Source organism: Tetranychus urticae, chromosome 3 (genome assembly GCF_039701765.1).
Source record: "Tetranychus urticae isolate SD_2017Ah chromosome 3, NJAU_TeUrti_SD_1.0, whole genome shotgun sequence".
NCBI lineage: Eukaryota > Metazoa > Arthropoda > Arachnida > Trombidiformes > Tetranychidae > Tetranychus > Tetranychus urticae.
The window spans coordinates 21492562-21511398 of NC_142960.1; the positions used below are offsets into that span (position 1 = coordinate 21492562).

The 18837-nt window shown below is 31.1% G+C and overlaps 3 protein-coding genes across 4 annotated transcripts in view; all 3 read right to left on the bottom strand.

Annotated features, from left to right (window-relative positions):
• Window positions 1–70: 70 nt before the first annotated feature.
• On the bottom strand, window positions 71–847 carry Srp19 (signal recognition particle 19). The gene is made up of 2 exons (XM_015932329.3): window positions 778–847; window positions 71–687 (listed from the first exon to the last, which is right to left on the bottom strand). Exons 1-2 carry the CDS (start codon window positions 778–780, stop codon window positions 277–279), a joined length of 414 nt encoding a protein of 137 aa, XP_015787815.1. The 5' UTR covers window positions 781–847; the 3' UTR covers window positions 71–276.
• A 541-nt stretch (window positions 848–1388) lies between these two features.
• On the bottom strand, window positions 1389–3430 carry LOC149093601 (uncharacterized). Its single transcript, XM_089268834.1, has 2 exons — window positions 3242–3430; window positions 1389–3176 (listed from the first exon to the last, which is right to left on the bottom strand). The coding sequence occupies exon 2, from the start codon at window positions 3172–3174 to the stop codon at window positions 1552–1554; it is 1623 nt and encodes a 540-aa protein (XP_089124960.1). The 5' UTR covers window positions 3175–3176; window positions 3242–3430; the 3' UTR covers window positions 1389–1551.
• Window positions 3431–3578: 148 nt separating this feature from the next.
• Window positions 3579–18837, bottom strand: part of LOC107364974 (uncharacterized) — a 37553-nt gene continuing 22294 nt past the window's right edge. Inside the window, exons 6-14 of one of the 2 annotated variants that reach the window (XM_089268824.1) lie at window positions 17504–18410; window positions 14548–14737; window positions 14079–14253; window positions 13309–13566; window positions 11750–11970; window positions 11474–11575; window positions 10362–10449; window positions 5481–5627; window positions 3579–3886 (exon numbers count right to left, since the gene is read on the bottom strand). In XM_089268824.1, coding sequence (XP_089124950.1) covers window positions 3758–3886; window positions 5481–5627; window positions 10362–10449; window positions 11474–11575; window positions 11750–11970; window positions 13309–13566; window positions 14079–14253; window positions 14548–14737; window positions 17504–18410 — 2217 coding nt within the window. In that variant the 3' untranslated portion in view covers window positions 3579–3757. Of the gene's footprint in view, window positions 3887–4996; window positions 5380–5480; window positions 5628–10361; window positions 10450–11473; window positions 11576–11749; window positions 11971–13308; window positions 13567–14078; window positions 14254–14547; window positions 14738–17503; window positions 18411–18837 lie in introns of those variants that run through there. The other variant, XM_089268823.1, reaches the window with a different exon arrangement.

Consider the following 18837-nt stretch of genomic DNA (forward strand, 5'->3'; position numbering starts at 1 on the left):
CATTTTATGACTCAAAAATGAATGCTATTATAAAATTTGAGTCTTTTCAAACCAAAAAACAAAGTTTAACTTAAATAAAGAAAAATATTTTTAATTTTTACAGAAATGAATTGTTTAAACATAAGAAATACTGTGCTTTCACTCGAATAGTAAAATAATTTAGTCTCTTTATTAATATATTGGAAACATGGGAACGTTATCATTGATAATCGTGGTAGACAAATGAGTAAGAGAAAACACGAATTTAAACAAGTCTAATATTCAATACAACAAGGTTTAATTTTTTCTAGACTTCTTTTTCTTGCCCGACACCGCAGATTGTTCTGTACTTTGTGTTTGCGCCGTGTTTCCTTTAGTGGTCCTGGATTTTAATTTAGGTATCATTTCGCACAAATAAAACAATACATCATCCCTTTTTTTGAAACGTGGATCATTACCAGGTAAAGTGTACCTCACTCGTCCTCTGCAATGCATCAATTCTTTATCCAATTCACGCGGATAAACCTTATTGGGTTCTTCCTTAACCTGGACTCCTTTAATTGTTTCCAAAACATCCTTGATCTCTTGCCAACGAGGATCACTAACACCTTTCTCTTTAGGCACCATTCTACCTCGCTGTCTTGATCTGTTACTGTTTATATAAGCTGGATACACAGTTAGCCAATTTTTCTCGCCTATTTGCTCAGCCTGGAGATCAAAGAAACGGAAGATATGTGTATATGAGCAATTTTATAGTTCAAGATAGTATGAGATGAGGCAAATAACAATTAAACTTACCATAATTTAGTTGGAAAAAGCCTTAAATTAATATCAAAGTTAAACGAAAATACAAGCAGATCAGAAGAGAGAAGCTTCAAAAATTATTTAATCCTCATTCATATGTGGTGACATCTATCTTTCCGAAAAACAATAGCTTAGCTTGATGAAGATTCAAATAAAAAATGATTTCGATTTTAAAGTCGAAAGTCTGCTTCAAAATAGGATCATTAAGTAACTTTAAATGTCCGTGTAGCCTAAATTGAAACAATTTGACTCAGCGCTAAGCTGGTTCTATGCCTTTCTACCTCAAAAGTCAATTACCTCACTTCTTAAAGCAAGTTAATTGGCTTTAAGTTCAATATTTTACCCAACATTAAATAAAGATCGTTATTTTACAAATTTTAAGTGTATTACACAAAGTGTCTATTTAATTAACTAATTAAATGATAAAAAATCAACTGAAATCAAGTCTTACTCAAGTCTTAGATTTCTGATTATTCACAGCTTGAAGATTTAATCTGAAATTTCTAATTTTTAACAGCAAACTGTAAAAATTTAGCTTCATTAGCTTCTAATATGAAACTGGGTTTGAATCCGCTTTTATTAAACGAATTAAAAGTTAGAAAATATATTATAAAAATTTTTTTTATTCTTTTTATACCAAAATTGAATAATGCATAACAACTCAGTCGATGTAGGCATACATACGTAAAAAAATGAACAACATTTAAACTTAATTTAAGCTAAATCAATTTGGCTGGGCATTAAGCAATTTCTGAGGCTTTGGAAAAATTAATGAGTCTTCTTTTTACAACTGTCGCATTTAAACTTGTTACGTTTCTTATTAAAACCTGGTGGCATAACAACACATGTTTGATGGAACCATTTGGGACAAAAATCACATGATATCCAATCAATTGGAAAGGTACTAGAGTGACCGAGTGGAGTGTTTCGAACACATAATGCACAAATATCTTCTTCAGTATCATTATCTGGTCCAGATTTAGCTTGTACATCAGATGCATCATTAGGCTCTGAAGGTTCTTCTTTTATAGGGATGCTTGGCTTGGATAGCTTTAATCGTACCTTATTTCCTTCATTAACAGATCCATGTTCAACATTTACTCTTTCTCGAGCTTGGTGTTGCGCCAACCTGCCAATCATATCATCAATAGTGGGTCGCTGTTGAGACTGTGAAGACTGAGGTGGAACTAAAGCTGACGGTTGTGGCTGAGGAGATGCAAGTCGTTCTCGAACATGTTGCACTAATCCTTGATTGAATGGTAATTGTGGCGCAGGATTAGGTTGTAGAGGCAGGGGCTGAGGCTTATTTCCTCCATTTCTTACAATTCTCCTACGACAAACCTTACCTTTTCTCACTTTAAGTCTTTTCCTTGGCAATTCTTGTTCAGTTTCACAGGGACCGTTACTGATAGCATCTTGAGTTTTATCGTCACCGGCAATCATCATATTGTTATCAGGATCACATGATTCAAAATTACAAGTACCTAGATGTTGCTCCTGTCTAACTATAATTTTATGTGCAACGCTTGTTCCTTGGTCTTCCCTAAATTCAATTGAAATACATGAAACACTAGGATTTTCAAGTTTTCGTACACGATCTTTCATCCATGTTTGCCATTTATCCAGTGTTACATTGATATCAATTTGTTTATTTCTTGCTGCTTGTATTAAGATATCATTCATATTTAGATTCTTGATTTTGTTGGCTGCAACAACAGCTTCACTATTTAAAGATTTCATCTGAATATGTTTTTCCATGTTCTCATGATTACATTGATTATTAAGCTTCAAAAGACGGTTCAGAGCCTCATCAGTAATCTTCTTTTTCTGTTTCATGGAATTTTCAAACTCAACAACTCGAGTCTTGTTCATCTCGATATTCTTATCTAGAGCATTATTAATCAGTTTTAACTTGCTCTTAAAGTTTTCATAGGTCAATAAATCCTTGGGCACAAAATCATTGCTATCTGCGTCATGAAAACAGGATACACATATCTCTTGTTGATTGTTTCTGTTAACGTATCTTGCGAAAAGCTTGTTACACTTGGAACACATAATTCCCATGTAATTACCATGTAAAGTTTCAGGTTCACATTTTTTACCGGGAACATCAGCATGGATATTGATGAGGTGTTGTCCACAAATAGCTTTATTGATACATGAGCATTTCATGGTAGCACGACTCTTGCATTCATTGTAAAAATGGCAAGATTCAAGCTTGTCAAAATGAATAAAGTCAGCGTCGAAAATATTCATTTTACATGAGACACAATCAGGAATATTGGAACATGTTTTACAATAACAAGCTAAACACTTGTGTATCTTGAATCCTTGAGCCAATGATAATTCAGATTGACAGGTGACACAATTTAGCTCAGAATTTGCCGCCATAACTGAAAAAAATGTAATAAATAAAAATATTAACGATTTGGACATATAAACAAGCTTCTATACTTACCAATTTCATGTAAGACCAGCCATTGATTCTTAATTAGGTAATAACTTGTTTAATTCAATCAGAAACTTGAACTGAAATCAAGGTGACAAGATGAGCACTTAAATCAAAATAACTCAATAATTAAAAGGCGGTGATATTTAACTTTAATAAGAGCGCTGAGAAGCTGTGACTTATGCCTTGTGTTTACACTCAATGGTCTCTATAACTAGAAGCGCGTCATTTGAATTTATGCACTCTTGTTACAAGCAAAACTTCTCACTTCATGAGCATATTCATGTTTTAATGAGCGTTAAACGTTACAAGTGTCAAGTTTAAAATCATCAAAAAACATATGACTGCATGTAGAAATCGTGTGTGGATCGAGAAAACTGGAAAATATTTGAAGATTGAACAAATTTACAGTTGAATAACACGATAAATATAAGATCGAGCGTTAACATTGAAATCTTTCTTTAAAACATCTTTCTGTACATTTTTGTCATTAACAAATACAAGTACAAATTTTTTGACTATAAATCAATTGAGTGTTTTATTTTGGCACAAAAGGTTAATCAATATCTCTCCACAGGCTGCATTTATATCACCCTCAATATGATATCGCGTCCACGGTTGTCCAGATTGATTAATCTCTTGAATTGGAACAACCTGAAATCAAGAAAAAAACCCAAAAATTAGTAATTTACCATATAACTAGATAACCATTAATACACTAAAATGGTTTGGATCAAAGAGTAAATTCAGTTGATTATAATTCAGTCTGTCAATAATGAATCTTCACGATAGATTTCTGATTCTTTACAGCTTCAAGAGTTAATTTGAAATTTCTAATTTTTAACAGCAAACTGTGAAAAATTTAGCTTCATTAACTTCTAATATGAAACTGGGTTTGAATCCGCTTCTATTAAACGAATTAAAAGTTAGAAAAAAGTATAAAAAAATTTATTCCTTTTATACCAAAATTTAATAATTCATAAAAACTCAGCCGATGCAGGCATACATACGTAAGAAAAATGAACAATTTAAACTTAATTTAAGCTAAATCAATTTGGCTGGGCATTAAGCAATTTCTGAGACTTTGGAAAAATTAATGAGTCTTCTTTTTACAACTGTCGCATTTAAACTCATCGCGTTCCCAATTAAAATTTGGCGGAAAATCAACACATATTTCATGGAACCACCTGAGACAAAAATCACATTTTATCCAATCAATTGGAGAGGTACCAGAGTCACCGAGTGGAATGTTTCGCACACATAATGGACAAATATCTTCTTCAGCATAATTATCTAGTCCAGATTTAGCTTGTACATCAGATGCCTCATTAGGCTCTAAAGGTTCTTCTTTTATAGGGACGTTTGGCTTGGGTAGCTTTAATCGTACCTTATTTTCTCCATTAAGAGACTCATGTTCAACATTTACTCTTTCTCGAGCTTGTTGTTCTTGAGCTAATCTTTCAATGATATCACCAATAGTGGGTCGCTGTTGAGACTGTAGAGACTGGGGTGGACTATTTCTCACTTTACGCCTTTTCCTTGGTAATGCTTGTCCAGTTTCACAGGGACCGTTACTGATAGCATCTCGAGTTTCATCGTCACCGTCAATTATCATATTGTTTTCAATATTCAAATTGGATACAGAAATGGCCCTTGAAATCAATTCCGATTAAGATTTTATATTAGTGGATCGAGAAAACTGGAAAATATTTGAAGATTGAACAAATTTACAGTTGAATAACACGATAAATATAAGATGGAGCGTTAACATTGAAATTTTTCTTTAAAACATTTCTGTACATTTTTGTCATTAACAAATACAAGTACAAATTTTTTACTAAACAGTCTTTTCAGTGAAAAGTTTTCACACTTATTTTGACAAAAAAATCAGAGCCATCTATTGGTATCGAAACTCTAGCCCTAGATTAAATAGTGCTAGGATAATTTAAATAGTACTCTCGTCTTACTATTGGCAATATAATAGACGGTGCTGTTTTTTTTGTCAAAATAAGTGTAAATCAATTGAGTGTTTTATTTTGGCACAAAAGGTTAATCAATATCTCTCCACAGGCTGCATTTATATCACCCTCAATATGATATCGAGTCCACGGTTGTCCAGATTGATTGATCTCTTGAATTGGAACAACCTGAAATCAAGAAAAAAACCCAAAAATTAGTATTAAATTAATAATACACCATATAACTATATAACCATTAATACACTCAAAATGGTTTGTATTAAATTTACCTGATGAAAGTGGCACAAACATTTACCAGGATAGAAGTCCTTGTAACGGGAAATGGTCATATTATAAGTATCAACAACGGCTATATTGTGACTCTCGGCCAGTTCAATTAATCGTTGATTGTGTAGCGCCAGTTTTTGCTGTTCATCCTGAAGTTAAACAAAAAGAAGAAAGATTGAGTTATTGCAAATAAATTGATACAAGTAGCAGCTCTTTTAGATAATTATTATTAAAAGATAAACGATTGAGACTTGTTGAGGAATTATGTTTATTCTTGATATCGGTTATATTGTTATCGATTGGTAAACATCATAATTGTGATAGAAATAAATCTGAAGTGATTTGAGGTCGAGGGCTTGAATTAGGAAAACTGTCAAATTTTTCCTTCATTAAAATCAACAAATTTTTTGATTTTAGCGGCATTATTGCTGAAAGCGCAATCTATTGGTGGTCAAGCTGTACAGATTGAATAGGTAACTTCAAGCTGTTTGATCAACAACTTGTTTTATGATGATTAACTTATCTTAATTAACTCATCTTTTCCTTTCGACATTTTTTCTTCATTTTTACTGATTTTTTGAGTTTCTATGTCAATGTTATCTAGGATTTCCTCAAAGTTCAACTCTTCTCTGAACGGATTTTATTCATCAAAAGGTGAACTGAAAATTTGAGTGTTAACATTTCGCTTTTTATTCCAGGATTAGTGTTTATGTTGCTATTACCATTATTAAAATATCCTCATGTGAGTTTATTCATGTTTGAATTATAATAGCAATAGTCAATGTTTTCCATGTAACTGGGAGAAACATCTTTTCCCTGTAAAAGCTAACAAATTGATTGTGGAACAAAGAAGATGAGAATCTCATGAGAATGATGAATAATCATTAAGATTATGCATCACCATTTGAATAGCCATTTGTATAGAGTTAATAATACATCTGAATTTGACAGATTTACCATTCATTCATTCAAATTCATTTCTATTGCTCTTGTCATTAGCTTTGGCGTCCTTTGCATCCTCAATTGTTTCCCTGGCAAACAAATTATCCATTCAAATGAGTATAATTAATATCATGTCAACAGTAATTATCATTACAATGAGTTACAATCAAACAATCAACAAGTCTAAAAATTAAGTGATCAAGATGTGAAACTAAAAATTACCAGTTTTCATTGAATACAAAACAAAAATCCAACAATTTTTCCAAAAAATTGCAGTCTAGCATTAAAATACTCAATGCAATGGCATATTTGACGAAAGAAACAAAAAAATATTCACTGAAAATACGAACAATTGTCTAAAAAATAGTTAATTATCCACCAATGATGAACAAATTAGCCTCTCAACTGTATCAATAACCATTTGACTTATTTTCAAGTGTCGATTCATCCAATATTTGTAGTTGTGAATGAGACTGAAACTAATAATTGGACAATTGAATGTGAAATATGAAGAAGAAAAGGAAAATTATCTAAAAAATTGATTATGTTTACCTTTCAGTCAACAATACTAGAATAAATTGCAATTTGATTGTCAAAATTGTGGATAAAAGAGTCGAAAAAATCGATAAAATTGTCAAAAAGCAAAAGGGAAAATTTTTGTCTCATTCATTTGCAAGAACCCAAAAAAAGTTGAAACAGATTATTGGAAAATTGCAATTACTTTAAATACTTTTGACTAAAACTAATTGATTAACAATCATCAAGTATACATCAATTTTAGGTAAAAATTGCCCTTCAGTAACCCAAACCTTTTCTTGACTAACCAAGTAATTGACAAAAAAACAGAGGTAAAGTAGGGTTGATATAAAAAGAAAGTTGCTTGATAAATGGTTAAAAGCACGCAAATGTTCATTAAATTAAAGGTAACCTCGATAGTTTCAACCTTTGGTGAAGCTACTCTTTATTAGATTACTTATGCATAAATAATGCACTATCAAGTTGAAGACTATGAAAACAAGAGCATTAACAATTTAACTGTAATAATATTGAATATAAATTATCAAAAGCCATTTTAAAATTGTTGCTTTTAATGAAGCACAACAAAAAAAACCTTTGGACTGGGAAAAGATAGGAAATTTGGTAAACATTGAAACAATGAAAACTTGACCAATCCAAGAAGATAAATTAAATGTTCAAATGTATAATGAGCCTCTTGATGTTAAACATTACAACCAAATTGAGCAAATACAATTGACCATTTATCTAAAAATTCAACATTTACCTTTGAAAACAATGAGCTTGCTTCCCAAGCCTCCTAATAATCCAAACATGTTTAAAGCTTGAACAATGATATTCAATTTTCTCAACTGAAAACAAATTCCATGATTTGACACAATTTAAACAAACACTTGCCTGATATTTGGCGATAATAAAATTAACTATCGATGAACAATTAAAATAAACGATTGAAATAAACAGTTAAACAGTCAACTGAAAGCAATACATTTGTCTCCAACAGTGACAACAGCGTTTAAAATGTTGAAGCGGCCTTTTCAATTTGTGCTTTTTTAATTATCAAAAATTACAATTCATAATAATTCAAGAATAATGTCATTTAATCATGAATAAGCCTTTGATTTTACAGAATTTAAAGTCTACATGAAATGAGTTTAATTGCTTAGTTTCTCTTCAATTGAGTGAAGGCCTGAAATTTTAAAGCAAAGTCACTGAAATGATATGAAAAGATTTGTCTATTTCTTGAAGCTGTGAAGATTCTGATGAGCGAGAAAATGAAAAATGAAAATCTTTTCTTTTCCCATGTAAACCGAAATGCTTTCTGTTGGCAAGAATCAAAAATAATACCAAAAGCTTTCATCTTTTCCAGGTTAAGCCGAGAAAATATAATGCATTTCTTATAAATTATCAAACAGAATTGCAAGTTAATGAAGATAACTTTTCCTTTGGTGAATGAATAACTATTGATAACATGAAAAGTGTAAAGATATGAATCATGATTGTTAATCTTTTACCTTTAAATTGTTCATATTGACTCCATCAGGGTGCATCAAATAAATTATTCACAATTATTCAGCTAAAATGCTGTCTGATCATCCAAACATCCATTATAATGGTTAATAATAATAATAATAAAATCGATTGAGAAAAATTCTTTTTTCCTTTTACTTGGAAAATCATTTCTTTGTGAATCATTACAATCATCATTTCTCAAGATAATACTCAATAGTTAACCACTAATGATGACAATAATGCCATTAATAAAACGAAGAATAAAATTTCATCCAAAAATCGACTTTTAATATCGACAATAAAATTATCTAAAATGAGGTTTGAAATGAAATTTGTGAAAATGTGAGCAAAAGTTGAGATTAAATTTCAATCATTTAACGCTAAACTTTTGATGAAATCAGCTTCAGGGTGAAATCAATATCAGAGTAACAACAAGGAATAACAAGACAAATTTCATTTCAGTTGAAAGGTCAAAGTTGTACAAATTTTGATTTCATTTTTTGGCGATTCTTGATTTAAAGTGAAAGTGAAAAGATTGAAATTTTTTTCCTCCAAAGAGGGAGAAAAAAGATTTACATGGAACATGATATTACATGGAATCTCATGAACGAGCTTTTTTACCCGGAAAAACATTGAGGGTTATCTTTTTCCGTTCATCATTTTCCTGCGGAAGTTAATTTCGGAAGTTGATTGAGAAATAGAAAGAGTTGAAAGTTATATATAACATGAAGTTCATTGAAATGCAAGAAAAGCAAAAAATCACTCAAAATTTTACTTCCAATAATGATTATTGTACTGTTTATCGAGCGGATATTGTCATGAGTTTGTCCAGATTTCAGGTTGAAATGGAAAATGTAAAAATGAAGAAAAATTGAAATTAAATTGGAAACAATTGCAAGGGAAAATGATCATTTGGTTTGAGGATTAAACTCGAGATTTGGTGAAATAATGTTTCCTTCATTTTTCAACCATTTCAAGTAAACAGAAAATATTTACATCTTTATCATGTTCTCAGTAAACAATGAAATCTCATGAAAAACTATCCTCAACTCATTGAGATTCATTGGCACGATCAGAGTTGCCAGATATTAAAACATGAAACAGTTTAAATCGCCTTCAATTTAATGATAATTTTGAGAAAAACTTGCAATTCTCTTTCAGTTTTTTTTCTCGTCAAATTTGCATTTTAAAGCAATTAATTTAACTTGAAACTTCGCAAGTGTTTAATAGTGAAAATAAGTATTCATTGAGTTCGCCGAGAATTTTATTGATTATATTTTCATGCAATTCCAACGTTTAATGAAAAGCCTTTAAATCTTTATTCTCAAGATGAACATTGTTGTAGCCAATGAATAAGAAAGTTTTAGGTTTGATTTCAACAATAAAACTCAATGTTGAACAAAATAATAGTTGAAGACAAATGATGAATATTTTCAAATGTTATTGTTCAGATCATTTCAACTCATTTCCCAGAACGAGTTGAAAAAAGCAAAATTCTGTCCAATTATTGACATTCTATGTGGTTAAAGATACAATTGAATCCTGTTTAATGAAGGAACACTTGGATTTGATGTTGGGTTAAACGCTTGAAGCTAATCATTCAATGAACCTTATGGACCTTATTATCGTATTATCTGTAAATTTTCAGCAGATTATCATTCGATCGAGTTGATGAGCTTTTACTTTAAACATGAGTTTGGTTTCATCAAATCGGTATTATCTATTGAATCTTGTAGCAAATCAATGTTCACTAACATATGCATTTGCTCAACATTGACTTGAGATTTACCTTTGAAAAGGAAAGTTTGGATAAAAAGATAATTTAAATTTCAGTTTTGAACTTGACCCTTCCTTTGTGGTTAGTAACTCTTCATCACTTGAAAAGTGCAGAATATAATTTGATGGATTCTTACCAAAGATAATGAATGAATTCCGTCAATTTTCTGATGGAAACCAGCGCCCAAAGTTTTCATGATAACCTTTATTCCTGTTAGTTGAAGGCTGTAAACAGAAGCCAAGCATGAAAAAGAAGTAAAAGAAACATGAAAATTACATAAGATAATGAAATAAATAAACAAACGTGTAGGCAAATAATCAGATGGAAATGTGAGAAAACTGGGGATAAATTTGAACATTTGAAAGATTGCCAGATGAATTGAGAATTCAGTGTTTCACTCATTTTTCCCTGTTTTTTTTCTTGTTTCACTTTTCTTCTTGTGGTAAACCGAATAGTAAATAAAGGTAAAAGAAGATGAAGGAAAACAAATAAAGGCAATTTTCAAGGTAAACTTGTTTCATTTGATTTTTTGTTTTCTTTCAAAGTAAACTTTTCAATATTCCTGTTGATTATTCAACCTTTTGACTTGGTAGCATTTAGAATGTAAACTTTGGAAAGTTATTTTTTGTCTTTTCTTGAAATCTTGATGAACAACTTTACTTCATGACAATTCTTCTTCTCCTGTGAATTGTCTTGATTGAGAACATTTTGGGTTGCAAGTTGATTGTTTGAAACAGTTTCACTTGTCTCAAATGGTTTTAGTCAGTTGTCTTGTGATCAGTGGAAGAAGGTGAAACAAGAAGAAGAAGAAGAAAAATGAAGTAAAGTCTTATTCTGTTCGATTCAGGATCAGATTAGTTCAACCTTTTCTCTCTTCTTCTTCTTCTTTTTGCCTTCTTCAGTTTTCATCATCAACACTGATATAATAAAAGCAATAACAGATAGTAATAGACAAGATTGTTGAATGCATTTATCTTTTTACCGTCTTAACTATTCAGAGCAACGGAAATGGGCTTTGAAGATGAGGATGAAAATGAGGATGAAAATGAAGATGAAAATGAATAACAAGAAATGGCAACTTGAGGTTGAAGCAAAGTTGAAAATGGAAGCTAAAAATCGCTCTTTTTGTGTTTGAAAAAAAAGTGTTGTTGCACTAAAAGCTTTTTCAATAAGCAATTGGTAATGAGTCTTTTGGATGAAACTGTTCATCTGATTGATAGAGTTTCCAGTCTTTTACTGTTGTCATACCTTGAAAGGCTTTGAAGGAGTAAATTAATGTGCTGAGATGCCAACCATTGAACACCTCCAAATATCAGCACAGTATCACTTGTGTTTGCCAGTGGAAGAGCTCTGGAAAGATGGATAAAGATGGTTATTGGGAGTGAATTGGTTGCAAGTAAATTTATTCATTCACTTGTTTGGTTCATTTATTTTTTACTTGTTTAAACTTTTCTCTTTAATATTCATTGACTTCACAGGTTTACATGTTGATCAGTTGTTGCTGTGTAAAGGCTTGTTACTTACTTTTCAATGAGCTCGTGAACAGTTTTATCAAAGGTTAACCTTTTAAATGATGGAAGCCAAAATTTTGGGTAATAATTGAAGCCAATTAACGTTTTACCCCGATTCAGTTTATCATAGATCCGAAGCTCGTGTGTCTTGTTACCATCACTTAAAGAGCCATTCAATTTTTCCATCAGATAATTCATAAGACCTCGATTAGTTGAATCACCAATGAACAAAATCTGTTGCAAGAAACAAAAATTGCCTTGAAATGACACTCAAGTATCAATATCAATAATGAAACAAATAATAAAAATAAATGCAAATTTTCAATGTAAATATATGATTTCAAAAATAAAAACATTTGAGTTAAGAAATGAAAATAAAGAGAAAAATCATTTCAATATCTTTCAATCATTGGATTCATGCTTAATATTAGCTATTAGCTCATAAAATTACACCAATTTGATGATTATCTTGTAGCTGCTTAGGGCGAAATCGATTGATGTCAGATTTTTTTGCAAATAAAAAACTAAAATATAACTTTTCTATTCAGATATAATAATTAGTAGAACCGGAATAGTCAAAATTTCCAGTTTCATTTCAAATTCGTTATTGTTTTCGTTAGTGAAAAATATCCGATTTTTGGACAGTCTAAAAATGCTCGATTCGATTGAAACCATAGTAAATCTGAAATGATTAAAAGGTTGCAATACAATAAAGTCTGAAGATTTTTAATCGAAAGTCAAGATCACTGAAAAGATGAACAACTTTTAGTATCTATTGTAAACTTGCAGAACAAGCGATTCATGAGATTATTTTTGGTCAACAACGAGTACGAAAGGTTGGAAGTATCATTTATGTGCATACATAATCGTCGAAATTAAATTTGAAATGAAATAGGAATAAGAACTGATTCAAAGGCTATTCTTGTTGAAGTCACTTGATGGTAACTTGGAGTGAAAAGTCCATCTTTTACAATTGAGTTATGAGAAACTCATTTTTCGACATTATTCCATTTCGATCATTATTTATCTCATTACTTGGGGTAATTTTTTCTCCATGTTGAAAGGGATTAAAAAAGGTAGAAAAGGATGAGTGTTATTAACATGAAAATGATCTTTTTCTTCTTCTTTTTCCTTCTTCTTCTTCTCCTGCCTTCTTATGCATACAATTTGAATGTTAAACAGTGGTGAATGTTGAACCTATCAACATGCAATGTTAATAAATCAAGATATGTTGATGTGAGAATGAAATGGAAAGGTGGAAAAGAAAAGATGAAAATGAAATAAATAAATTTTGAATAAAAAAGAGAAGAGAAAAAAGGAAAACATGATTTGAATATTAATGTTGAACAGTGTAGCTTGGTGTAGCTTTCATATCAATGAAACTAACTGTGATCTATTTCATGTTCCGAGGTTGATGAATGTTCAACTTTCCTTTTTTATTTATGTATTTATTAATACAGACTCCAAATCATTTCATCTGACAATATTTTTTCATACTAATAATGAGACAATAATGAAGCAATATATTGACAAGTGTCATGAGTTATGCAGGTTAACCGTTGGTAGACTTACCTTTCGACCTGAAAGGCACTTGGATAACTGCATTGAATCGTATTGATCATATTCACATGAATCAGGTTGCCATCTTGATGAACTCCAGATGCATGAAGACTTTTGTTTACATGATAAACAGGGAATTGACCATTTACCTGGTTCACTCCCTGATGAACACGATGACAGGGATTTTCGTTTCTCTAAATGACTGAACCAACTGAAACCATCTCCAATCAGACCACACTTTTCATGCGGATAAACAGTTAAATCACAATCCTAAATAGAAACATTGATTAGTAACAATAAAGATTATTGAAACTTTAACTTTTCTTTTTTTCTGTAAAATTTTCAAATTCGCTCTCAGCAGATTAGATTGAGAACTCGTGAAATCAATAAATCATTATTGTCGTAATTCCCTGAGAATAGAATGATAACTTGAGGGAATGTTAACACCTAAATGGGATAACTTGAGGGATTGAAATCGAAGCTACAAAAAGTTTTTTTTCTTTCAGAATATTATTGAATCTGAATATTTTCGAGTATTTGATGTGATAATTTCATCGAGTTATTCAAATGAGAAAAATAGTTCGAAACTTTTTCAAACGCAATTTTGCTCTTAAATGTTTGGAAACGAAACATCGAAAGACTTCATTTCATGTTGATGGTTCTAAATAAAGGTTGAAAAGTTTAGCAAAACTTGTTTAAAAGAGTTTCGATTTTTCAGATTTCTTTTTGATTCTATTGTAAGTTGCAATGAAGGACTAAAGGAGTTTAATTTTGAGGTTTACCTGGTTAAGATGACAGACTTTATGCATCTTGGTTGGTTCGAGTTTTAAACTGGTCAATGGCAATCGATTAATGTAAACATTGTACGTATTAATGACCATTGGTTCAGCTTGGGAAACATCAACAACAACGAAGGCAACTTTATTGATTCCCAAGCCTAGAGTATAATTTGTTGGCCTGTTGATGTCAAGTACAAAATAAAGCAATAAATTGAGAGCAATTAAGGGTTTGATTAGTCGATATAAGTGTAACATTCAACTCTTGATAGTCTTTCATCTAAACATTATCAACATGACACTTCGTTTGTGCAAAAATAAAGTTCAATAACAATGTTGATATGTTCAGATTCCCTAAATGTTAACCTAACCATGAAATCTTTGGACTGGATGAGAGAAGTGCATTTTAATGATTCAAATATGTTTAACTATCAAGTGTTTGAATGTGAATTGATCATGAAAGCGTTTAGTTTACCTTGACGGTCCAAATTTACCTTCAACTCGCACTTCACTTGAGCAATGCATTGCTGCACCATAAACGGTTATAATCAAAATATCATGAGTAACATTGGCATAGTATTGAGTGATTTGAGGTGAAAATGCAGGATTCAAGTTTAGTGTTGGATTGATTTTCAACGAGGAAATGTAGGGTAAAGAAGATTCATCTGCAAGTGAATGTGAAAACAAAATTAACATTAGTCTTGATACTGTTTGTTGAGAAAATTAGATTTAAATAATCAAAGTGATTCGAGTGGTAAAAGTGTCAACTTTAACTTAGGTGTGGTTATTCAAGTTAAGGGAATGATGAGGGAGTGAAGACACACATTTGATGACTTAATATTGAATTGAATTGTTAATGTTTCCAGTCAACTATCACACCCAAAGGCTTTTAATTTCAAATGAAATACAAATCGCAATATGTTTGTCAAACCAAAAGTAAAATAGCTTTTGTCAACATTAGCTTTTCAGTCTCATGTAATAACATTTAGATAATAGATCATAATAGACGAAAAAAGCTTCAAATTGATGCACCAATATATTGTATCACCAATAATAAGTAGATCAAGCTTTCGGATAGCATTTAAAGCATTTCTGAGGCAGAACAACTCTTTACGTGAAACTGTGTTCACCTTCAAATCGCGTTTTAACAATTTAAGATTGAAGCTTCAAACTCACTTCCAAACCATTTCAGCCTTAAAACACCAACAGTTTTGAGTGTTTTAAACTACTAAGGACTCAAATACATTTAGTTATTAGATGATTAAGATTGCAATAATATTTGAATAGCAATTGGAATTGAATATTATGTTTTGAGCAATAGTAAGATCTGAAAGTGAATTGTCAATTTGTTACCAAACTCAAAATGCTTATAAATCCAGTCATCATAGTAATTATATTTTTACCAATCTTTTATGCAAAGCTTCGCTTCATTAGGAAATGCAATGAGTTTCAATCTAATTTGCTTTCATACTTGTGAGTCCCTGAAGAGTGGGCAGAAGGTTCATGAATCTCATAATGCTAACCTGACATTGGTCATGAGTATCAAACCTTGGCTCTGGAGTGGGTGAATACAAACAGTTAACACTAATAGAAAAATCTGAATGAAATTTCAATGTTTCTTCTTATACCAATCTTTCCATTTTTACGATTTTTGTTCCAATATTTACTGAACCATCATCACAGTTGAATCATTTCAATAATAACAATGAAATTGAAATGAAAAAATTATGTTTTTAATGAAAAGCGTTTGCAAAAAAAGTTTTTGCATTGAAATTGGAAACAAAGATTCAAAACCTTTTGTTGAAAAAACATCTTCAAATTAATTGTTAAAAGTTGAATTGTTGGTAAAACTGAACTGATTGAAGAATGGAAAAAATGAAATTCTGAATTAATTGGTTTGAAAGGGTATTCGATGAGAAACTTTTCCAATGTTCAGTTATCAATAAAAGTTGACATGATAGTTGCATGTTTACGGTAAAAGAATGAAAGATTTTGTTCAAAGTTGAAAGCAAAGTTGTCAGTCGTTGATCCTTATTCAAAGTGACTTAATCCAATTTAGATTGCAAAGTCAACATTAAAAGTAATCTAGACTTTCAAGTTTCACCTCCAACCGAGAAAAGATGAAGATGTAATTTATATTTATGCCAACTTTAAAAGGGTCTTGATGATGATGGGCGGATAACATGGAAAGGAGAAGCTTTTAATTCAATCAATCATCGGAAAAAGTATTATTAATAGAATCAACAAATTAGCTGGCGAACATTATTCGAGAAAAGTTTCTCCAAACTTTTAATCGCATGTAAACTCATGGCTTAACTGAATCGCTTTTGCAAAGAGAAGCAAAACATTTCCAAAGTAATCCTGAAAAATATTCAATTATTAAACAAGCTTTTTGCAAAATGTTCACAATTAAACTTGACTTTTCCATGTTAACCAATAAATTGTTGATTAGTTTCAGTCGCTAATTGTTCACTAAACTCTTCACCCTTTTCATTAACCTTGCTATGGTTAAGGTGAAAATTAAAAGTTTTTCAATTATCAAAGGCAGCAATTAAAAGGTGAAAATGTCTTTCAATGCTAATTAAGGTTGATTCTTGTAATTACATTGCTCACACTTTTCACTGCTTTAATCTGTCAACTTGAACAGCTTTTTCATGTAAATTGAATGTGCATTTGGTAAAGATTGGTTTTAAAGTTTCGATTCGATGCCAAACATTACTTTTCAACTCATAATGTAGCGAAATCTGCTTGTTTTCAAATTCCCGTTCGAATTGATCGAAATGCGATTCTCTTGCTTCAATCAGCTTTCAAAACAAATCTAAATCCATTAAATCAAACACTTAGACTAACGAAGACAATATAACATCGAGTGCTTCAATGCTTCCAATACTTTTGCTTCCTTTTTCTTTGTGCATTTGTTTAAGGCTTGATAGATCTCAGAGAAAAACGACAAAATCTTAATATTCAGTGCAATATTTATGCAAACATCATTGGCAAAAATGTATTTCTGCCTTTTATTCATTCTTTGTCATTTGAAGCCATTTATATTTAGATATCGAGTCAATCCTCGAGCTTGAATACCAATAATTGTCTCAAGAATTGCACATATTAATCGATCTATCGACTGAACAAAAATAAATTCATAGCAATGGTTTACAATTAACTAATCCAACTTATTGAGAGTTTGATTTAGAAACTTCTAAACCTTAAGAAAAAGCAATTCCTTCCATTTGAAAATCTTTTCAATTCGTCCTAATTACACTTCCATCAAATGTTTGTTAATTTTGCTAGTTGCATTAATATTGTTGGCTGAAAGAAACATTAGTTTAGTTCTGAAAATTAAGTTAAGCAAAATATCAAAAGTTTTTTATGTTTTGTGTTCAATCGAATCGTCGTGATAATTAGAAAAAGTTTGTAACTTTGGGTTTTACCTTGATTACAAAAGGCTGTTGAATCAATCGGTGAGGTGAAGTTGGGTGAAGTTGGTTGTTGATGGTTCATTGGATTGGAGTTTAGTTGTGAGGGAAAGTTTTGCTCATCTTTTATTCGCCTTGATACAATGTCCATTTGCATAAGAAATGCATGTAAATCCCATGTTCTGTGAACCATTAAACTGTTTCTACCTTTTTCTAATTTGGTTTTCACAATTTTACTGCTAGTTTCTTCAATCAGTTTGATAAAAGGTGAACTTTCCAGGGTCGGATAGAGACACTGGAAACCATTGGAATTGAGCTTTTCCTCACTTTTCCAGTTTAAAAGGTAAGTTAAATCGGATGAACTTAGGCAAACATCGTGAGTTATATGACAATTGAGTCCCATTAAACCAACATTATCTTGATTTAGAACTTTAATCAGCGTCGAGTAAACTTCATTGACAACATTTAACGATTCAATTTGGACGGAGTTGCTAAATGAGTTTGTTGTTGTTGTTGCGGTAATTAGTGACAAATAATCATCATAAATTGTTCTCAAAAGCTTATTAAATAAGAAACCATTTTCAGGGTGATTAGCTTTCTGTAATTGTGATCCCATTGAGACACCAAGGATCCACGAGTCTAGACTTGAATTTAAAGTGACATCAAATGCAAGTAAAGAAACTGTTGATTCAAATATCTTCTCATTATCCAGACTGGCAGTTGAATAGGATGAAGATGATGAACTTTGATGATTTAATTCGGTTAAAGATGACATTTGACCCAAGAGAAGAGCTTCAGTTATTAATAAAAATTGAGTTAAATGGCTCTTTATTGAAGATTGAGCATAGCTAACATTATTTGCGCCATAATTTATGGTCATATAATCCCAGAAATTGTCCAATGTCCATAAATGTCCATTAACCTGGAATGCAGAAAAGACAGAAATTAATTTGTCTCAAGCAACGAGCAACCATGAAAAATGACAGAACAAGAATAAATGAACAAAATTTAAACTCTTTAAGCCTTTAGATGAACAAAAATATGAGAGAAAATTTCATTTCAATAGAATCATGAATGAAAATCAATTCAGTTCACATTAGTCAAAGTAATCAGATCATGATCTGAATGTTGATTCGAAATCAAATTCTAAACTAATAACAATTTCGGAGTTTTCACTCCCTGCTGCTGGGAATGTTTACTGATATAAATAGCGATGCGATTATTAAAGACACTTATGTAAAGCTAAATGCTGATTCCGTTTACGAAAGATCAATTTCGATCGATTGAGCGAGCAAATTCTCTAAATGTTAGCGAAATTGTCATTGAAAAGAGAATAAAAAACTTTGAAT

What these genes read in the sequence shown, in the direction of transcription:
- LOC149093601 (XM_089268834.1), bottom strand. Translation starts at nt 3,174, where the DNA reads ATGGCGGCAAATTCTGAGCTAAATTGTGTCACCTGTCAATCTGAATTA.